A 16561-nucleotide genomic window follows, 5' to 3' on the forward strand; every position below is an offset into this window, starting at 1 on the left:
GAGAGAAACATCGACGTGAAGGGACACATCGAGTGGTTGCCACCCGCACGACCAACCAGGGCCGGGGACAAACTGCAACCGAGGTACATGCCCTTAGCGGGAACCGAACCCGGGTCTCTCAGGACCGCAGGCCGACGCTCTAACCGCTGAGCCAAACTGGCCAGGGCATTGCTGATCCATTTTTTCAAGGCGAAAACTATGGCTCTTTATTTTCACATGAACAGTTTAAAGGCAGTCATCACTAGCTTTTGTTTAATGTAAAAAAAGAAAACAAAAACAACACCCCCAACACCACACACACACAAAGCAAAACCTTGTACCTAATGAAATCACATCTGTCTCTAGGAGTCTGGTTGAAGGTTTCATAGTTTTAGAAGGGAAATGCAGTGCAGAATCTTTAGAGCGTAGTTTTAAAGAAGTTTGGGGGGACAAGAAGTTTTAAAGCTAGTTTGTGGGCTTATTTCCCAGGCTCAAGTATTCCTCAGGCACTGTGCACATGTAATGAAAAAGCTAGTCTCAATGAGTCCCCATGTCACTCAGGGCCACCTCAGTTAGATATGGGACCAACACATCTCACTAGGAACCTACATTGAGGCTGAGCCCATCAGAGGTTAACGGGCTGTTCTTTTTGGACAACTGTCTAATTTGCCAGACACCTACCCAAACAATGAAAAAAGAATATGATATTGAAAGATGATTCGGGATTTGGCCATTAACTTGATAGAATTTCTAAATGTGGCAGCAGGCTCAGAGAGCCCTTTCTTCTGCTATGTGATCACAGACTCTCATTGTAAACTGTGCTTGTGTGGCAGTTAGAGAGCAAAATGCTATACCTATGATGTTAATGCAGGAATAAACATAAGGTGTCATTTTTGGAGAGTAATTGTATTTTCAGAGTAATTTTTTCATAAACACCTTTAATAAAGTGACATTATTGCAGAAATGACCCATAATCATTAAATATCTGAAACAATACATAGAGCTTTAAACTCAAAAAACATTTTAATTATGCTGCTCTTTATAAAAGGGAAATAACATAAAGGAATATTACCATAGTTCATTAGGAAATTAATATAGGAAAAAATTAAGCGAGTAAGCAATAACATGATTACCAGAAAATATTAAGAGGAATGTTAAACTATAAATGCTAGTAGAAAATAAATATTTCCCTAACTTGAGGCAAAGTTTTCCATTTTTAGAAAATAAATTTAGAAAAAAATATCTATATTGCAAAACTCTAAGTCAAAGAAAATACCACTTATATAGGAATATTGAGGAAAATATTTCACGCCTGATTGATCCACTAAAATTCCAGTGTCAAATTCAGCGACCTATAGTGTTGATTTTAACTTTGCACTTCAACTGCAGAGGTTCCCAGAAAGATTTAATTTTAAAAAGTCTTTCACTTTTAAAAGTAGCAATCGTAGACTCATTTGAACAATTATGCTGAACAGGTTTTGCTAAACTTTCATTAGTATATTTGAAAACCTTTGATATAGTCTTATCTTAAGCAGTCATTGAATATTAATTAAAAAACAATGTAAGTTAAAATGGTTAAATACATATCAAAATTTGGGATTTGGATTAAATAACTTGATAATTTAATAAAGTTGAATTTGAGGTAGAAATTAAAACCTTTTGAAATTACAGAATACAAATAATTACCACACGTTACTAGAAATGCAATATGCTACAGAATAAATATAACTGTGCTGTAGGCCTTGCTATGGATTAAATATTTGTATCTCTCCCACATTTATATATTGAAATCCTAATCCTTAATGGGATAGAATTAGGAGGTGGGGCCTTTGATAGATGCCTCAAGGGCAGAACCTCATGCATGGAATTAGTGCCCCGGTCAGAGACACCACAGAGTTCCCCAGCTCCTTCCTCCACATGAGAACACACTGAGAAGATGGTTATCTACCAACCAGTTACCAAATCTGCCGGCTCCTCGATTTTGTACTTACCGCTCTGCAACTGTGAGAACTAAATGGCTGGTGTTTATAAACCGCCCCGTCTGTGATATACTGTTATAGCAGTCTGAACTAAAACGAGCCTCAATTCAAATATAAAGAATCGAAATAATATTATTTTTGTCTTATATTTTAATAAGCATCCATAACTTCCAAATGTATAACCTCAGATAACTTGATGGTTTTCTTTATCCCTGTGTTTCAATTCAGTGGAAATATGACTTATAATTTTAACTACAAGCAAGCAGTATTTAGGTAGCAATTTACTTTAACTAAAAGGTAGCCTCCGAAGTTAGTGCACCTGTATTTACCCCATTTGACATTCAGCTGGTAGAAGTAACCCCATAAACAAAACTACATAATTATGGTGGCAATGTGTAAGAATAAATAACAGAGGCAAAAAAGATATATTAGTACAAAATACTAAATAGTTTTTATCAACAAATAAGAGTTATTATGAGACTCATGCAGCTGCTTAATAAATATTATCCGATGAGGACCATGATGAATAATTTTTCCATGGACCATTTAACTGTTATAAGTGTTTGATCTTTGCTGCCTACATACATACTTACTATTCAAACAAAATGAATTATTCCTGAACTGCAATAAAATAGGCCTCTTCAGCTGTTTTACTATAAAGCTATCAAAACCTGGTTCAAAAACAAAACAAAATTTTATGCCAATTAATTTGGAAAGGGCTATTAAATGTTGGGAAAGCTATTCCTTTCAACTTTATACTATAACATGGCACCTAATTTTTTTTTTTTTTATCATCCTCACTAGAGGACATTTTTCCATTTTTTGTTCAGGTAGAGTGGGAGGGAGAGAGAGGAACAGAGAGAGAGAGAGAAACATCGACATGAAAGGTACACATCGAGTGGTTGCTACCCATACAACCAACCAGGGCCAGGGACAAACTGCAACCGAGGTACGTGCCCTTAGGGGGAACTGAACCCGGGTCTCTCTGGACCACAGACATGGCACCTAAATTAAGAGATGGATTTGAAGAGTCTCTGGTAGCCAAGTGAAGTGTTAAATGAGCACAGAAATATCCCCAAATATCAGCTGAAGCTGATCAAATCTAGCCAAAGCAACATATTTTTAAAATATTGCATCCCCAAATACACAAATGTTTTTGCAAGTTATGTGTACCAAGCTCACACCAAAAATACCAGGAACTCTTCTGAGAGTTCCTCACAAATAAAACGCTTGCCAGGGGTGTCAGTAGTGACCACCCTTTGGAGCAGATGCAGAGATATTTATATGATTCTCAGTGGCCTATGAGAGCAAGAATGTTTTTCTTTAATGATTGATACAAAGTTTTCTGTTTGGAAATGCTTTAAGGAAAACAATATTTGTTATTGGAAATTTTTCCTGTCCTGTTAGAATATGGTCAAATACAATGGGTGCCTCTTAGAATACTAATTTCACTTTGCATGAGTGGATGCACTATGATCTAATTGTTAGTGGGGAACTTTAAGGTCTAAGTAGATTTTTTTCAGAGAATGAACATTAACTGTGATGCAGTTGTTGGAACAAACATTTGCCCCTTAGCCCCAAGAAAAGAAACCAGTAGAACAAGATGACTAATAAGTCTGATCCATTTTCTCGGTGAAAGGCTAGCCAACTCTAGGCAGAGATCACATGGCCCTGCTGAAGGTCCATGAATGGCAATTAGAGAATTTGAACACACAGGTAAGTTACAGAGAGCCACACCTGCAGCTCTGTAAGATTTTCATGGACAATAAGTAAGTCCCTACATTTACATTTCCCCTGCACACCCCAAAATTTGGGTTTCCCAGTGGTGATAAACTATTGCTATTCTTTTGCCTATAGAGAAGAATTAGTTTCTTCACAGGCCATTAGACAAATACCTGCTTATTCTTGGGAGTAGATCAATGAACCCATTTTTTAACAGCTACTGAAGAGCAGCTGAAATGTAGGGTTTACTTTATGATGGTCCCTGAAGATTGAGAACAATGTGCAAAGCTACTCTCCTGTCAACAGACTTGTGCTCTTTGGGGCCACAAAAGACAGGATCAGACTCAGTGGAAATTTAAAGAGCTTCTTGTTTTAAAATGGACATGGGAAAGTAGCATAAAGACCTCCAAAGTGCAAACCTCAAATTGCTTGCACGTTTGCTTTCCATGTGAACCTACAATTCCTATCTAAAACTTTTCCCTGGACTTTATCCAAGCCTTTTTGGTATAAAATGCTCAAGAGACAAGAGTTTTTGTGAAAAGTCTTCAATTCTATACTCTTATTCCTTAGTAGATGACTTGGGAAAAACCTCGAAGTATAAGAACTTTCCCTTGAGAAAGAGTATTGATAGCATTGTTTTCCCCTGACTCAGACTACAATAAGAACACTTTTTTTCTACAAATCTCTGTCTGGCCTTGGATGGATTAATAAAATTCAAAGAAATAACCAGCTTTCTTTAAGAAGTAATTTCAGTGTGTTTGCATGTAATTGCAGAAAATTATTTTAACATATAAATGCACTGAATTTTTCAAAAGTAGACATTCTCTTAGAATGACACTGATGTGCATTGGTTACTAGGAGGAAGGGTTTTTTTTTTTTATTAACTACCAGGGGCAATGTACCTGTATTAGACTGCTTAGGCTGCCATAACAAAATACCACAAACTGGATGGCTTCAACAACAGATATGTATTTTCTCACAATTCTGGAGGCTACGAGGCCCAAGATAAAGGTGGCAGCCAATTTGGTTCCTGGATTGCAGATGGCTACCATCTAACTATGTCCTCATATGGTGAAGTGAGTGACAGAGATCTCTCTTCTACTTATAAAGGCACTAATCCTCACTTAACCTTAACACATCCTAAAAGCCAATCTACAAATACAGACACAATAGGGTTTGAGGCTTCAATGTATAAGTTTTTGTGGGGGAGGGACACAGTTTAGTCCATAACAATACATTTAATAGAAATCCTAGCAACCAAAGATCTGCCTAGTTTAGACTTCTGAAATGGGGAGTTTTTCAACAGATATAAAGTTTTAGTTATGCAAGATGAGTAAGTACTGGAAATCTACTGTACAACATATACCTATAGTTAATAATACTTATTGCATGCTACAAATTGTTAAAAGAGTAGGTCCCAATTTAAGTGTTTTTAGCACAATCAATAAATGGCAAGGAGGGTGGCAGAAGGGAACCTTTGAAGGTGATGGATATGTTTATTACCTAGATTCATGGTACGTGGATATGTTCAATCCCATCAAATTGTAACATTAAATATGTGATGTTTTTTATATATCAATTATGCTTCAATAAAGTTAAAAATAAAATGGCTCTGAACAGTAACATATCTAAAAGTTTAAAATTAATAAGGAAAATAAATAGGAGAAGAAAAATAAGGTAAATCAGGAAAAGTCTTATCTATTTTGTTGGTAAGCTAATGACCATCAAGAGAACCATCAACAAAGAAACAAAAAGCAGGCCAGGGAGGCATGAAACCTGAGGATGAGTTGATGAAGTGATGGGAAGCGGCAGGAAGCAAATTTTCCTGGTAGACAATGTCTGACCAAAAACAAAGTTTTCATATGAAAGCCAAAAAGCATAGAAGAAATTCCAGAAATATCAAAAAAAATGTCCTCGGGTGAGGATAAAAAAAAAAAAAAAGAAATTCCAGGAGTCAAAAAAAGAAAATTAAGACTACCACTTTGTAGGAAGGTAACATTCATTCATTCAACAAATATTTGTGGAGCTTCTATCACGTGCAAGAAAACTTGCTAGTCACCATGGGATACAAAGAGAGACGCGCTTCTTGCTCTTTGGAGCTTACACATTTTGACAGAGCTATTAACCGAATAACTTCAAAAATAAGTATAAAAACTGGACTCTAAAGAGTACATGAAAAGAGAGGCTTCAGGTATGAAAGTATAATACGGAATTTGACCAACTTAGGGATGTTGGATGAAGAAATGATGACTGAGGAAATGATGCCTGAGTTTAACTTTGAACTCAGGAAGGAAGAGAAAATGTTTCAGGGCAGGGGTAAAGAAACTGTAATGACAATATGGAAAATTATGAGGCATAAGCAGTAAACTACTCTGGATGGAACAAAGAGCATGGTGAGAAAGGTGGTAGTGCATGAGGTTAGACATGTGGGTGTAGGAGTAAAAGGTGGTTTTGTTTCATCTTTGTCCTGAGAGCAAAGAAATCACTGAGGGTTTTTAACTGTTGTGTGTGACGGAGTGAGTATGTTATATGCTAGAGATGGGCAATGATATACTCACATAGAAAAAAATAAGCTATTTGCAGTGTAGAAAAGAAATTGGAGGGAGAAACGAGCAAATATGGGTACAACAACTCCACTCAGAAGGCCATTCAAATATTCAAGATGAAAAGGAATGATCTCTTGGATAACGGAGACATTGACAGAGTGTAATGGCCAGATATGAGAGGTACAGAGGAGATAAAATTGATAGGTCTTGATGGGTCAAATGTGAGAAGTGAAAGAAAGGGCATTATCTAGGCTTATTCTAGGCTTTTGGCATTTAAACTGTGTCACTGGTGGCACCAATCTTACAAAAAAGAGCTTAAAAACTGATTACACAATGCCACAGCATAAATAAAGAAAATCAGATAATAAATGATAGAAGAAATCCTCAACTACGTGAGTTGCTGGTGGTAAGAGGTGAGGGACAATGGGAGTAGGTAACAGGTGTACCCTCATTATTGTACTCTAGGGACTACAGTACATCAGCCTTACATGTCTGACATGCAGCAAAAAAGGTGTTCTCAGGGAAACACCTGGGGTCCAGGAGATCCTTTCAGGAATCTAGAAGATCAAAACTATTTTCATAAAAATACTAAGACATCATTTGTCTTTTATGTAGTGAAATTTCCGGATGCACTTGGTATATGATATTCCAAACTACTGAGTGCAGAAGCAGATGTGAGACACTCAGTGAGCTTCTTCTAATTAGGGTGACATTAAAGAAATTTGCAAAACATCTGAATTTGCAAAAAAACCTAAAACAATACCATTGTTTTCCCTATTTTTCTGAAAAATGTTATTTTTTATTTAAAATAGCATATAAATATATGCTATATTATTAACATCAATATATATTTATTATATAATATATATTTATTAACATCCAATAATCTTATTTTTAGTAAATTAATAAAACATTTAAATTTATATTTTAATTTTCAATACAGCAAATATTGGTTCATATAAGCCACATTGACAATTTAAGGTTCTCAATAATGTTAAAGATTCTAAAGATATCTTCAGCCCCCAAAATTTGTGAACAACTGATTTAAATAATCAATGAGAATTCCTGAGGGACATCAACCACCACAGTATTTCAATTGCCAGAGAACTGTTAAAGTTCAATTCAGAGACACAAAATTAGTCCCAACAAATATTATTATTTCTTCCTGAAACAGAGTGAATAAACATTTTTTTTTTTTTTTCAGAAACTGAAGTTATTACAGGGAAAAACCCTAAGAAAATCAGTACTTCACTTAGGCACTGTACAGGATCTCCAATCTTATATGTTTACAATGTTTTAAAATTCCATATACTTGGAAGTCTGTTAAAAGTTAAATCCAGAATACATGTGGGCTGCTGCCACTGGAGACAACACCTTCTGAGGAATGTGGTGTGAAGGAAGACCGAGAAAGCCTGTCCGAGCACACCCTGGCACACCCTGGCACACCCGCGGGACGAGCAAGGCTCATCCTTCACTTTCAGTGATACACTGATTGCAAAATTAAAGCTGGAAGCAAAGTGACAAGAACAAATTTGTGGTTCATTCAGCCCTTTAACAAATAAAAGCAACTGAGATCGGGATCCAAAACCTTGGCTCAGAAAGGTGTGAATATCCTAATGTCAAGGCAATGTCAGCTTTCACTTGTGAGTTCGTGCTAAAGCTCTGAAATTTCAGTTTTATCATAGGTCTTGGTCTGTTTGGTTCACTTCTGTGTCCCCAGAATCTAAAAAGGCATTTGACATATAAAATCTACTCGGTAAATATTTCTTAAATAAATCCTATAGAAAAGAGATAAACAACCTTCTTTGTGTTCTCGAGGTGCTACCTGGGATTGCTGTTATGCCAAGTCTGTTACTATCACTCGTATTTACTTATGACTTTGCATGACCTTCAGCGAAGACTTAACTTAAATGTGTTATGAGCATACATCAATCATCTGCATCTCAATATCAGCAGAATTAAACTTATTATCTTTCTTCTCAAATTTTTAACTCTAGCAAATACGCATCATCTACCCAATAACATAGGCTATATTTTAGATTTCTCTTGCCCTATCTCATTTCCCTCTACATCCAATTTGTTAGTATCCTGGACATTATACCTATTTAGTATTGTTCACATCCTTCCTCACCCTGTTATTCTCACAGTTTACTGCCTTAGTTCACATTCCCTTTGTTTCTTACTGGCCTGTTACAATCAGATTGCATCAGATGCACCTGCCTCCTTCCTCAGCCTTCTCCCTCCCAGTCACTTGGAGTGTATAGTAATTCTTCCAGATCAGTGGTCTTCAGATGTTGTTGGCTTTTTGTTTTTGCTTTATCTCTTGTTACTAAAAGAATTTTGAAAAAGTATTCATACTTCCTCTCACGTTTTTAAGTTGACCTCTAAACTTTTTATGGTAAGTTTAAATGGTTGCAAAAGATGTGATTTCTAGCATAACTGTTGACATCGTTTTAAACAAAATATTTCATGTTATTTTAGATGTACTTAATAGATTGTAAATATCATAGTAATTTGATACCTACCTGTTTCTGGTTAAAATGTAGATTATCAAGTTCTCTGTCTCCTTGAATCATTTTTCTATTCTACTTTACCCAAAAAATGTTATTCTTTTTTTTTTTTTCATTCTCACCTGAGGACATTTTTCCATTTTTTGTTCAGATAAAGTGCGAGGGAGAAAGAGAGAGAAACATTGACGTGAAAGGGACACATCGAGTGGTTGCCACCACACAACCCAACCAGGGCCGGGGACAAACTGCAACTGAGGTACGTGCCCGTAGAGGGAACCAAACCCAGGTCTCTCTGGACCACAGGCTGGCGCTCTAACCCCTTAGCCAAGCTGGCCAGGGCAAGAATGTTATTCTAATTTAAGGTATTTTATTTTATGTGGGAGACTTTTATTCCTTGCCCCATCATACTTTTCTAAAAGATTTTTATATATTAAAATTAATATTTTTAAATTTCTTATGACCACAAAATTCTAAAAGATGAATTCACACTTTCACTAAGCGCACACACACACACACACACACACACGAGATAAAGTCATACAATTATTGTTAGTACATGAATGATAAACAGCATGTATAGTATTTTCAAAGTTCTCTTTGTTTAGTATTGCTAAGGTTTTAACACCCCGGGACAATGAACCACATTAAAATTCAGGAAGGATGGGCGGTGTGACTTTTTCATTATAGGAGTAAAGGGTGGTTGTGAATAGGAAGGTAGGTGTTGAATTTGACTAATTCCTTAGGAACACATGCATCTCAAGTAGAAGGTCTTGGGAAAGAATTCAAATGGAAGCAGAGGAGGTGGAATTTGAGTTTTTTAACCTATCCATGCCTACAGACCTTAGGAGAGTCAATTTGGAGTTTACTCTTCTAGATCATAAATCAGATAAGACCACTCTCCTTTCTTTTTCAGTGTTTCTCGTGGGAAATAGATGGGCCACTTCAGGATCCTACTTGATCTGCCTCCCATCACTCTTATTTTTTCATCTTCTTCCATGACTCTCTTTCAGCCCATCCCTACCCGTACCATCCTAACTGAATACTGCAGTGCTGTTCCACCCACCCGTGACTCTACACATCTTTCCTCACTGGCCCAATCACAGCCATTCTGGGGACATGAAATAAGACGTGCTGATAAATGGAAAACACCTTTCTATACTGTTAAATAAATGGTGGCAATTATGATTATCTAATACAGATATACAATGAAACAAGAGTTTAAAAGCTTCCCTTCAACTTTAGAAAGAATAATTGATATAATCAACTGTATTTTTTCTTCAAACATATTGAAAACTCAGAATGAATTTAAGCAACTGGGACTGAGAGATCACCAGAAAACTTGCCCAAGAATCAAATACTACAAATAAAAAGTGATAAACAATAGTCTGTTACATCTACTGCATGTAAACATGTGTATGGGATACAGAATGCAATTATGGCCCCTGAGATTCCCACCCACTGGTGTACATTCTGTATAACTCCCTCCTCTTGGGTGTGGGTGTGAACATCATGGGAGGGTCACTCCTGAGATTGGCTTATTAGCTTCTATTAGCTTCATAAAAAGTAAGAGAATATGCAGATGTAGTTAAAGTCTCTAATCAGTTGACTTTACGTTAATTAAAGGAATACTACCTTAGATGAACCTTTCTTAATCAAGCAAGCTCTTTATTTTTATTTATTTATTTTTTCTTTATTGATTTTAGAGAGAGAGAAAGGGAGAGGGAAAGAGAGATAGAAACATCGATGAGAGAGAAAATTGATTGGCTGCCTTCTGCATGCCATCCACTGGGGATTTGGCCCCCAACCTGAGCTTCTAACCTGGCCGGGAATCAAACCGGCAACTTCTTGCTGCATGGGTCAATGCTCAACCACTGAGCCACACCGGCCAAGCCCAAGCAAGCTCTTTAAAAGAGGCCGTAGATGTCAGAGCCTCAAAGTACCAGAAAGCTATCCTGTTGACTTTGAAGAAGTAAGCTGATATACTGTGCAGAGGGTGATATGGCAGGAAACAATAGGCATTCTCTAGGAGCTGAAGACTTCAGCCCTACAACCACAAGAAACTAAATTCTGCCAAAGACCAGTGAACTTGAAATGGAACCCTGAGTCTTAGATGAGACTGTAGTTCTGGAAGGCACCTGGATCACAGCCTTGTGCGATCCTAAGCAGAGAACCTGAGTCATGCCTGGACTACTGACCGACAGAAGCTATGAGATAATAAATATGTACTGTTTTAAGCCACTAATTTTTTTTGCAATTTGTTATGCACCTGAAAACTAATACACAATTGAAACTACCACCAACTTTATTGGTTTTGCATTCTATGCTTTATTAATATCAAAGTCAAAATATTTGAAAGGATATCCATAAAACATTATGTCATACATTCCAGAATTCCAAAATGTCAACTTTTATTCATTTTAATGAAAGTGTAGACTCTCTATGTAATTTTGTAAACTAAAAGCTTCCTATAATAAATTATTTCTAAAATATTTCCAAAGCTCAAAAAATTATTTTAATTTTAACTCTGTAGGTTTGACTCACAAGTTCTACCATCTTCTTAGAATTAACATCCAATAAATACCACTTTCTGTTGAACAAACCTGTCAGAATTATTGCACGTTATTTGCATAATGAGTTAACTCTTCCTTGGGCAGAAAAGAAAGAATATTTATCAAATACTTAGGAAATGTTATACTCATTCTACCTCTTTCCTCTCCCAGTGTGTTTTTAAAATAATCAAAGATTGGTTGAAAATGAAGAGGAGAGCAACATTTGGATATTTTTGGGGTGTGTGTGTGTGTCAGCTGAAAGGCAAATGTGCAGGTGTGTGCGTGTGTATTTACACTGGTCTTGTACCAGAGACGATTTATAAGAGTACCTAAAACACATTAAAGAAAAGTGGATGGAAAACAGTTGTTTTATTATACCTAACAGGTCTAGAATGATGGAAAGAATAACAAGATTTTAAAAGTCAACAAGTGGAACTAATTCAATCTGTACAGAGAAACACTGTCACTGGAGTTGTCTTTTATTTTAAAGGACCAAACAGATGATTCAATTTCCTTAGAACATTGTGTGCACACTGAGAGCCTTCCAGATCTGCAGTTATTTCACAAATGCCAGACACGTCCCCTTTCAATGGGCTTTGAATCGTCCAAAACACTTCCTTTTATTAGCAGGACTAAGTGAACAGAGATTTACCTTGGCAGTATCATACTGTGGATAACACCAAATTAAGTTTGTTCAAAGGAACATCCCCATCCTCTTTATAATATCAAGCCAATTTATAACATTATTACACCTTACTAAATTTATGCAATTCTACTAGTCTTAAAGCCTTTTAGAATTCAGTTGAAAAATAAGACCTGTACTCATAGATACAAAAGCATGTCTATATCTAATTATTGTCCATTAGTACTGTTTGAGAAAAGAGTAAAATTATGTGAGTTAACCATGGAGGAGAGGACCAAGCATATAGATTTAAAGGGATACAACGAAGCAAGTGAGAAAAACTTTTTATCATAAATTCAGATAGTGTGTAAAGGACAGTATACAGAAAAGAATTGTAGGACTGCTAAGAGGTTGAAACAGAATGCATGTACAAGGACAGCCACATGGACAAGGGATCAGCTCCTAGAGATTAAAGATGTCTGACAGTCTTCTACCAGACTTATTCTTCATCACTGCAGCTTGTCACTCACCAGAAGAGGTTCCCAGTGAGCTGACAGCCAGTGTTATGTCTGGGGAGGAAAAGTAGGGGAAGGATACTGGTTTGGAAGGTAAGAATCTAAGGTCCCAGTTTTTACACCCTAATGACGTTACGATATCTCATATAATCTCGGATCGATATTTATCCCTTTCTGTGGATTTTTTGTTTGTTTGTTTTTCTTGATAATATGAGTATGCCAGGCCTTTTAATAAGTATAACTATTTTGTGTGTATGTGCACTTGTGTATTTATCTCTTTCAAAATGATGGCTTGGGTAGGATTATGTAACACATTTTTAAAATATTAAAACCTACACACATTAAAGCATCAAGTAAAACAGTTGTTAACCTGTCTCACTAATAATCACCTGCTTCGATCCAATCTGTGAGAGGAAAAGGAAGCAATAAATTTGACTCTAACTTACCGCACATTTTAATTGCACAGTACTCCCAAGGGGTGTCAGGGTCAAGAGTATAGCACCATGGCCTCGGCTTGCCATCAGGATTGCGGCAATAATTATCATCAAAGCCCTTGTCGGGATATCTGCAAACCACACCAACAAAAGTGTCACGTAAATCTGCCTGGAAACACCACCCAGCCCTCAGCCTACAAAATAACTTTTGATTTAGCTCGGATACCACTAGCTGGGGAAAGAAACAGGTTCTCTATGTTTTGCCTTGCAAGGACTGCTGATCACTGACTATTAACTTCCATATCGACCAAGTATCCAGTACCATTGCTTCGCTAATAGGTTAAATCCACTTGGTACCTCTCTACCAGTTGAGGTCCCAAATAGATCCCCTTTTCACAAAGTCCAATTAAGGACAGATTACATAAACATGACCTTATGTTATCCACAGATTACATAAAAATGCTCATTAAAAAAAACAGGTCCTCTTCTAGGGCAGGCTTAAAGTTTAAACCAGAAGGTAAGTTTCAATAGCTGTTACTAATGATAGCTCAATTCTGGAACCAGAGCCTTTCTAGGTCATGCCCTCCCCTCCACCAGAGCAAGAGACAAACTCCATCACACCCTTCTCTGTGCCCTCCTCCCTTTAAATTAACTGGGGCCTGCGCTGGTGACTCGACTTTAATTGCTACCATGTCTCTTCCGCTCTCGCTTGAAAGACTAGAGATGCACTTGAAAACGAAGCAGAGTTTCCATTTCAGTTAGAAGAACAATAAACAAAAAGAAAAAGAAAAAAGAAAAAGAAAAAACACATTTCTAAACAAAGACAGGGATAACGCTTCTTCTGGAATTACATGTATTTTTATTCTTTATAATAAAAATAAGAGAATTTGTTGTTGTTTTTTCAACTGAAACGTTTCGTTGTGACATGAGTGGTCCAAAGTAGACATTTCTTTTAACCTTTCAAGTTCCAAACCTACTTCTGAGGAGAAAGGAGACTCGGTTACCTGACTTCCCCAGATGGGCAATTTCAAAACGCAGCAGGAGAAGGCAGCCCAAGAACCGTTTGCTCTCCCTTCCAGGCCCTGGCTGCGGGCATGACCGCGGCCCTGCTGTCACACGTGAGCCCTTTACCTGCCTCACTGAAGGAGGCTCTGGGAGGAGACTGGCTGGTACGCAGCAGTCATGCCTCCGCCCACACCCAGGCTGGTCCACGCGGTCACTGCTCAATGGGCCTCTGTCCCCCTGTGGGAGACAGAGCAAGCTGCACGCTCCGCGAGCTCCTGGGGACCACGCAGGTTTCTGGGGCTCAGTCTCGCCAGCCAGGGCCCGCGGACGGTGCAGCTGCCACTCTCGGTGCCTCACCATAAGTCCCTTTGGCCGCGACTTTCCAGAAAACGTCGCATAAAGCGAATTTCTGGTTGAGTTTGCCACGGAGCGAAGACGGTCTAGGAGAGGACGGCGGTGGCAGGACGGCGGCGGTTACCTTTCTGGCGTGAACTTGTGCCGATGCGGCGTCTGCTGGTCCCAGCGCTGGCACATCCTGCCTGACTGCGTCCGATCCATCGGGCCGCGGTAACTCTCCCCGTTGCACGTCATGCATTCGACTGATAAAATTAAAGTACGGCATGTTAAATTGCTTCCGACAGAAAAATAAAAACACCACTGTTCCATTTAAAGAACAGTAAATCGCGTGGTTAGCAAAGACATTTTTAGAAAACCTCGCATACCCTTTTAACTTTGCATTACAGCCTGGTATCCATAAAGAGTGACATGAAATACTCCTTACAGAACTCTTCATATACCTTAAACGGGATTTTTGTACCCAGTGGCATACAGATTGGAACACTGGGCCAGGACACTACCTTTCTACTTTTTTAATAACTGTCCAAAAGGTACTTAGAAACTGGAAATATCAGATAGAGCCTTGGGGTTTTCCACTTCGTTGGTCTGAAATGCAAGGGATCTCAGTATTTATACCGTCAGTGCAATAATGCTCCTCTCTCAACTTAACTTCCAATTACATACACAGGATATGAGTTTATATCTTACTCCTATGATTAATGCCAAAATCAGGACGAGATAGATTGGACAGACCAGCTTTGAATAGAAATCTGGTACTATTCAAAAAACAGATATTTTAAAAGAAGAAATCACAGCTCTTTTTTGTTAGAGAACATCCATGTTGAACAACTAGGCAAGATTTATTCTTATCTAGCTTAGGATAGAAGCTGACCTGCTATTGAACTCCTTGTACTCACTGTTTTTAAAAGGTATAAGCTGATCTAGTTATGCAGGAGCTTACTGATGATTCTGTGTGGTTAATTAATAGTTCTCTTCTGGCTGGCCTCTTATATCACACTGAAAACTCAGAATCACATCAACAAGCTGAAAAAGAGACTTCTCAACGGGACAGGTTGATTTGTAGCACAGCAGGCACCCTGTGGGATAAATCACTGCTCAGCTTTCCTACAGATCAGGCGAACTTCCCCAAACACATCATTTGTATCTTGTGATTACTGAGCATCTAACATGAGCTGAAAGGGAGCAAAGATATCAATGTTCAGTTTTATCTACCAAAATCTAGTCTAATTAGCATTTGTAATAATTTGGAATATAATATCAGAAAAATCACTTTTGAACTTTTGGTTTTTATAATCTAATAGAAAATTAACTATTAACTTTCCTAAACATGAGACCGTTTGGCTTGATCCACCTATTTCTTTTCATATAATTTAATCTGTGAACTAAGACAAGGGACCAATTCAAATTCCTCTCATTTGATCCTGAGATTCTCCAGACTACAGTCAGTAAACACCTACACTATAAATGACAGAGGTCCAAAAGTATATTGATAAAGGTTCTCTGTTTGGCCAAGGTCATTTCCACATTGAAATGCTCAACATAGGTTATGCTTTATCACATTTCAGCTTTCCATTTGAATTAGGTACAAATATATTTAGTTCTTTCTTTTAAGAGTACAAAGTTTGATATCATCACAGAAAATGATGTGACATTTATCACTGTCATTTGCTCCTTTGTAATGAAATGAATGAAACGGAATGAAAAACTGAATGCAACTAAATGAGAAAGTAGAATAAAATACTATGGTCACACATAAGAGATAAGCATCCACATGTGTAATTTCTGACCTTGCATAGCACTTCAGGAATTAGAATATATCTATTTTGTCTCCTTCAGCAAATGCAGTTTATAAGAATATATCCCTTTATACGAGAGTGAATAAAATTATTTTCTAGGAATCTGTACTATGGGGACTATTTCATAACACTTTTCCTGGACTTTAGAATTTTTTATTTTCCCATGGCCACTTTCTAGAATGAGTGTGGTAGAGCAATGCTTCTCCAAACCTTAATGTGCATAAAAAGTCACTTTGAGATTTTGTTAAAGGACGAGTTCTCATAAAAGGTATTGGGAATGGGGATACTTTCAGCAGATGCTGATGCTTCTGGTCCTTGGACCTCATGTTGAGTAGCAAGTTTGTAGATAATTTGTTCTATTCTAGAAGTTCTAAGTGTTTGTCAGTAATGGACTAAGTGTTAGAAGAGAATGGACTTTACTTGGTGCTTGAAAGATGGAAGAGTTTGATAAGCTAAAAGGGGCAAAATACCATAAAATGATATAGAAACATGAATTAGTATATTATGTTTACAATAAAGCGAAGAGATAATTATGGATGCAGTTTCA

The 16561-nt window shown here is 37.4% G+C and overlaps 1 protein-coding gene across 3 annotated transcripts in view; it reads right to left on the reverse strand.

Moving 5' to 3' along the window:
* The window catches only part of HGF (hepatocyte growth factor), a 69927-nt gene that overhangs the window by 31637 nt on the left and 21729 nt on the right, over positions 1-16561 (reverse strand). For all 3 annotated transcript variants that reach the window (XM_036247274.1, XM_036247275.1, XM_036247273.1), the window contains 2 exons: positions 14340-14460; positions 12869-12987 (listed from right to left, as the gene is read on the reverse strand). In XM_036247274.1, coding sequence (XP_036103167.1) covers positions 12869-12987; positions 14340-14460 — 240 coding nt within the window. The remainder of the gene's footprint in view (positions 1-12868; positions 12988-14339; positions 14461-16561) is intronic.

Source organism: Molossus molossus, unplaced genomic scaffold (genome assembly GCF_014108415.1).
Source record: "Molossus molossus isolate mMolMol1 unplaced genomic scaffold, mMolMol1.p scaffold_m16_p_7, whole genome shotgun sequence".
NCBI classification, from domain to species: domain Eukaryota; kingdom Metazoa; phylum Chordata; class Mammalia; order Chiroptera; family Molossidae; genus Molossus; species Molossus molossus.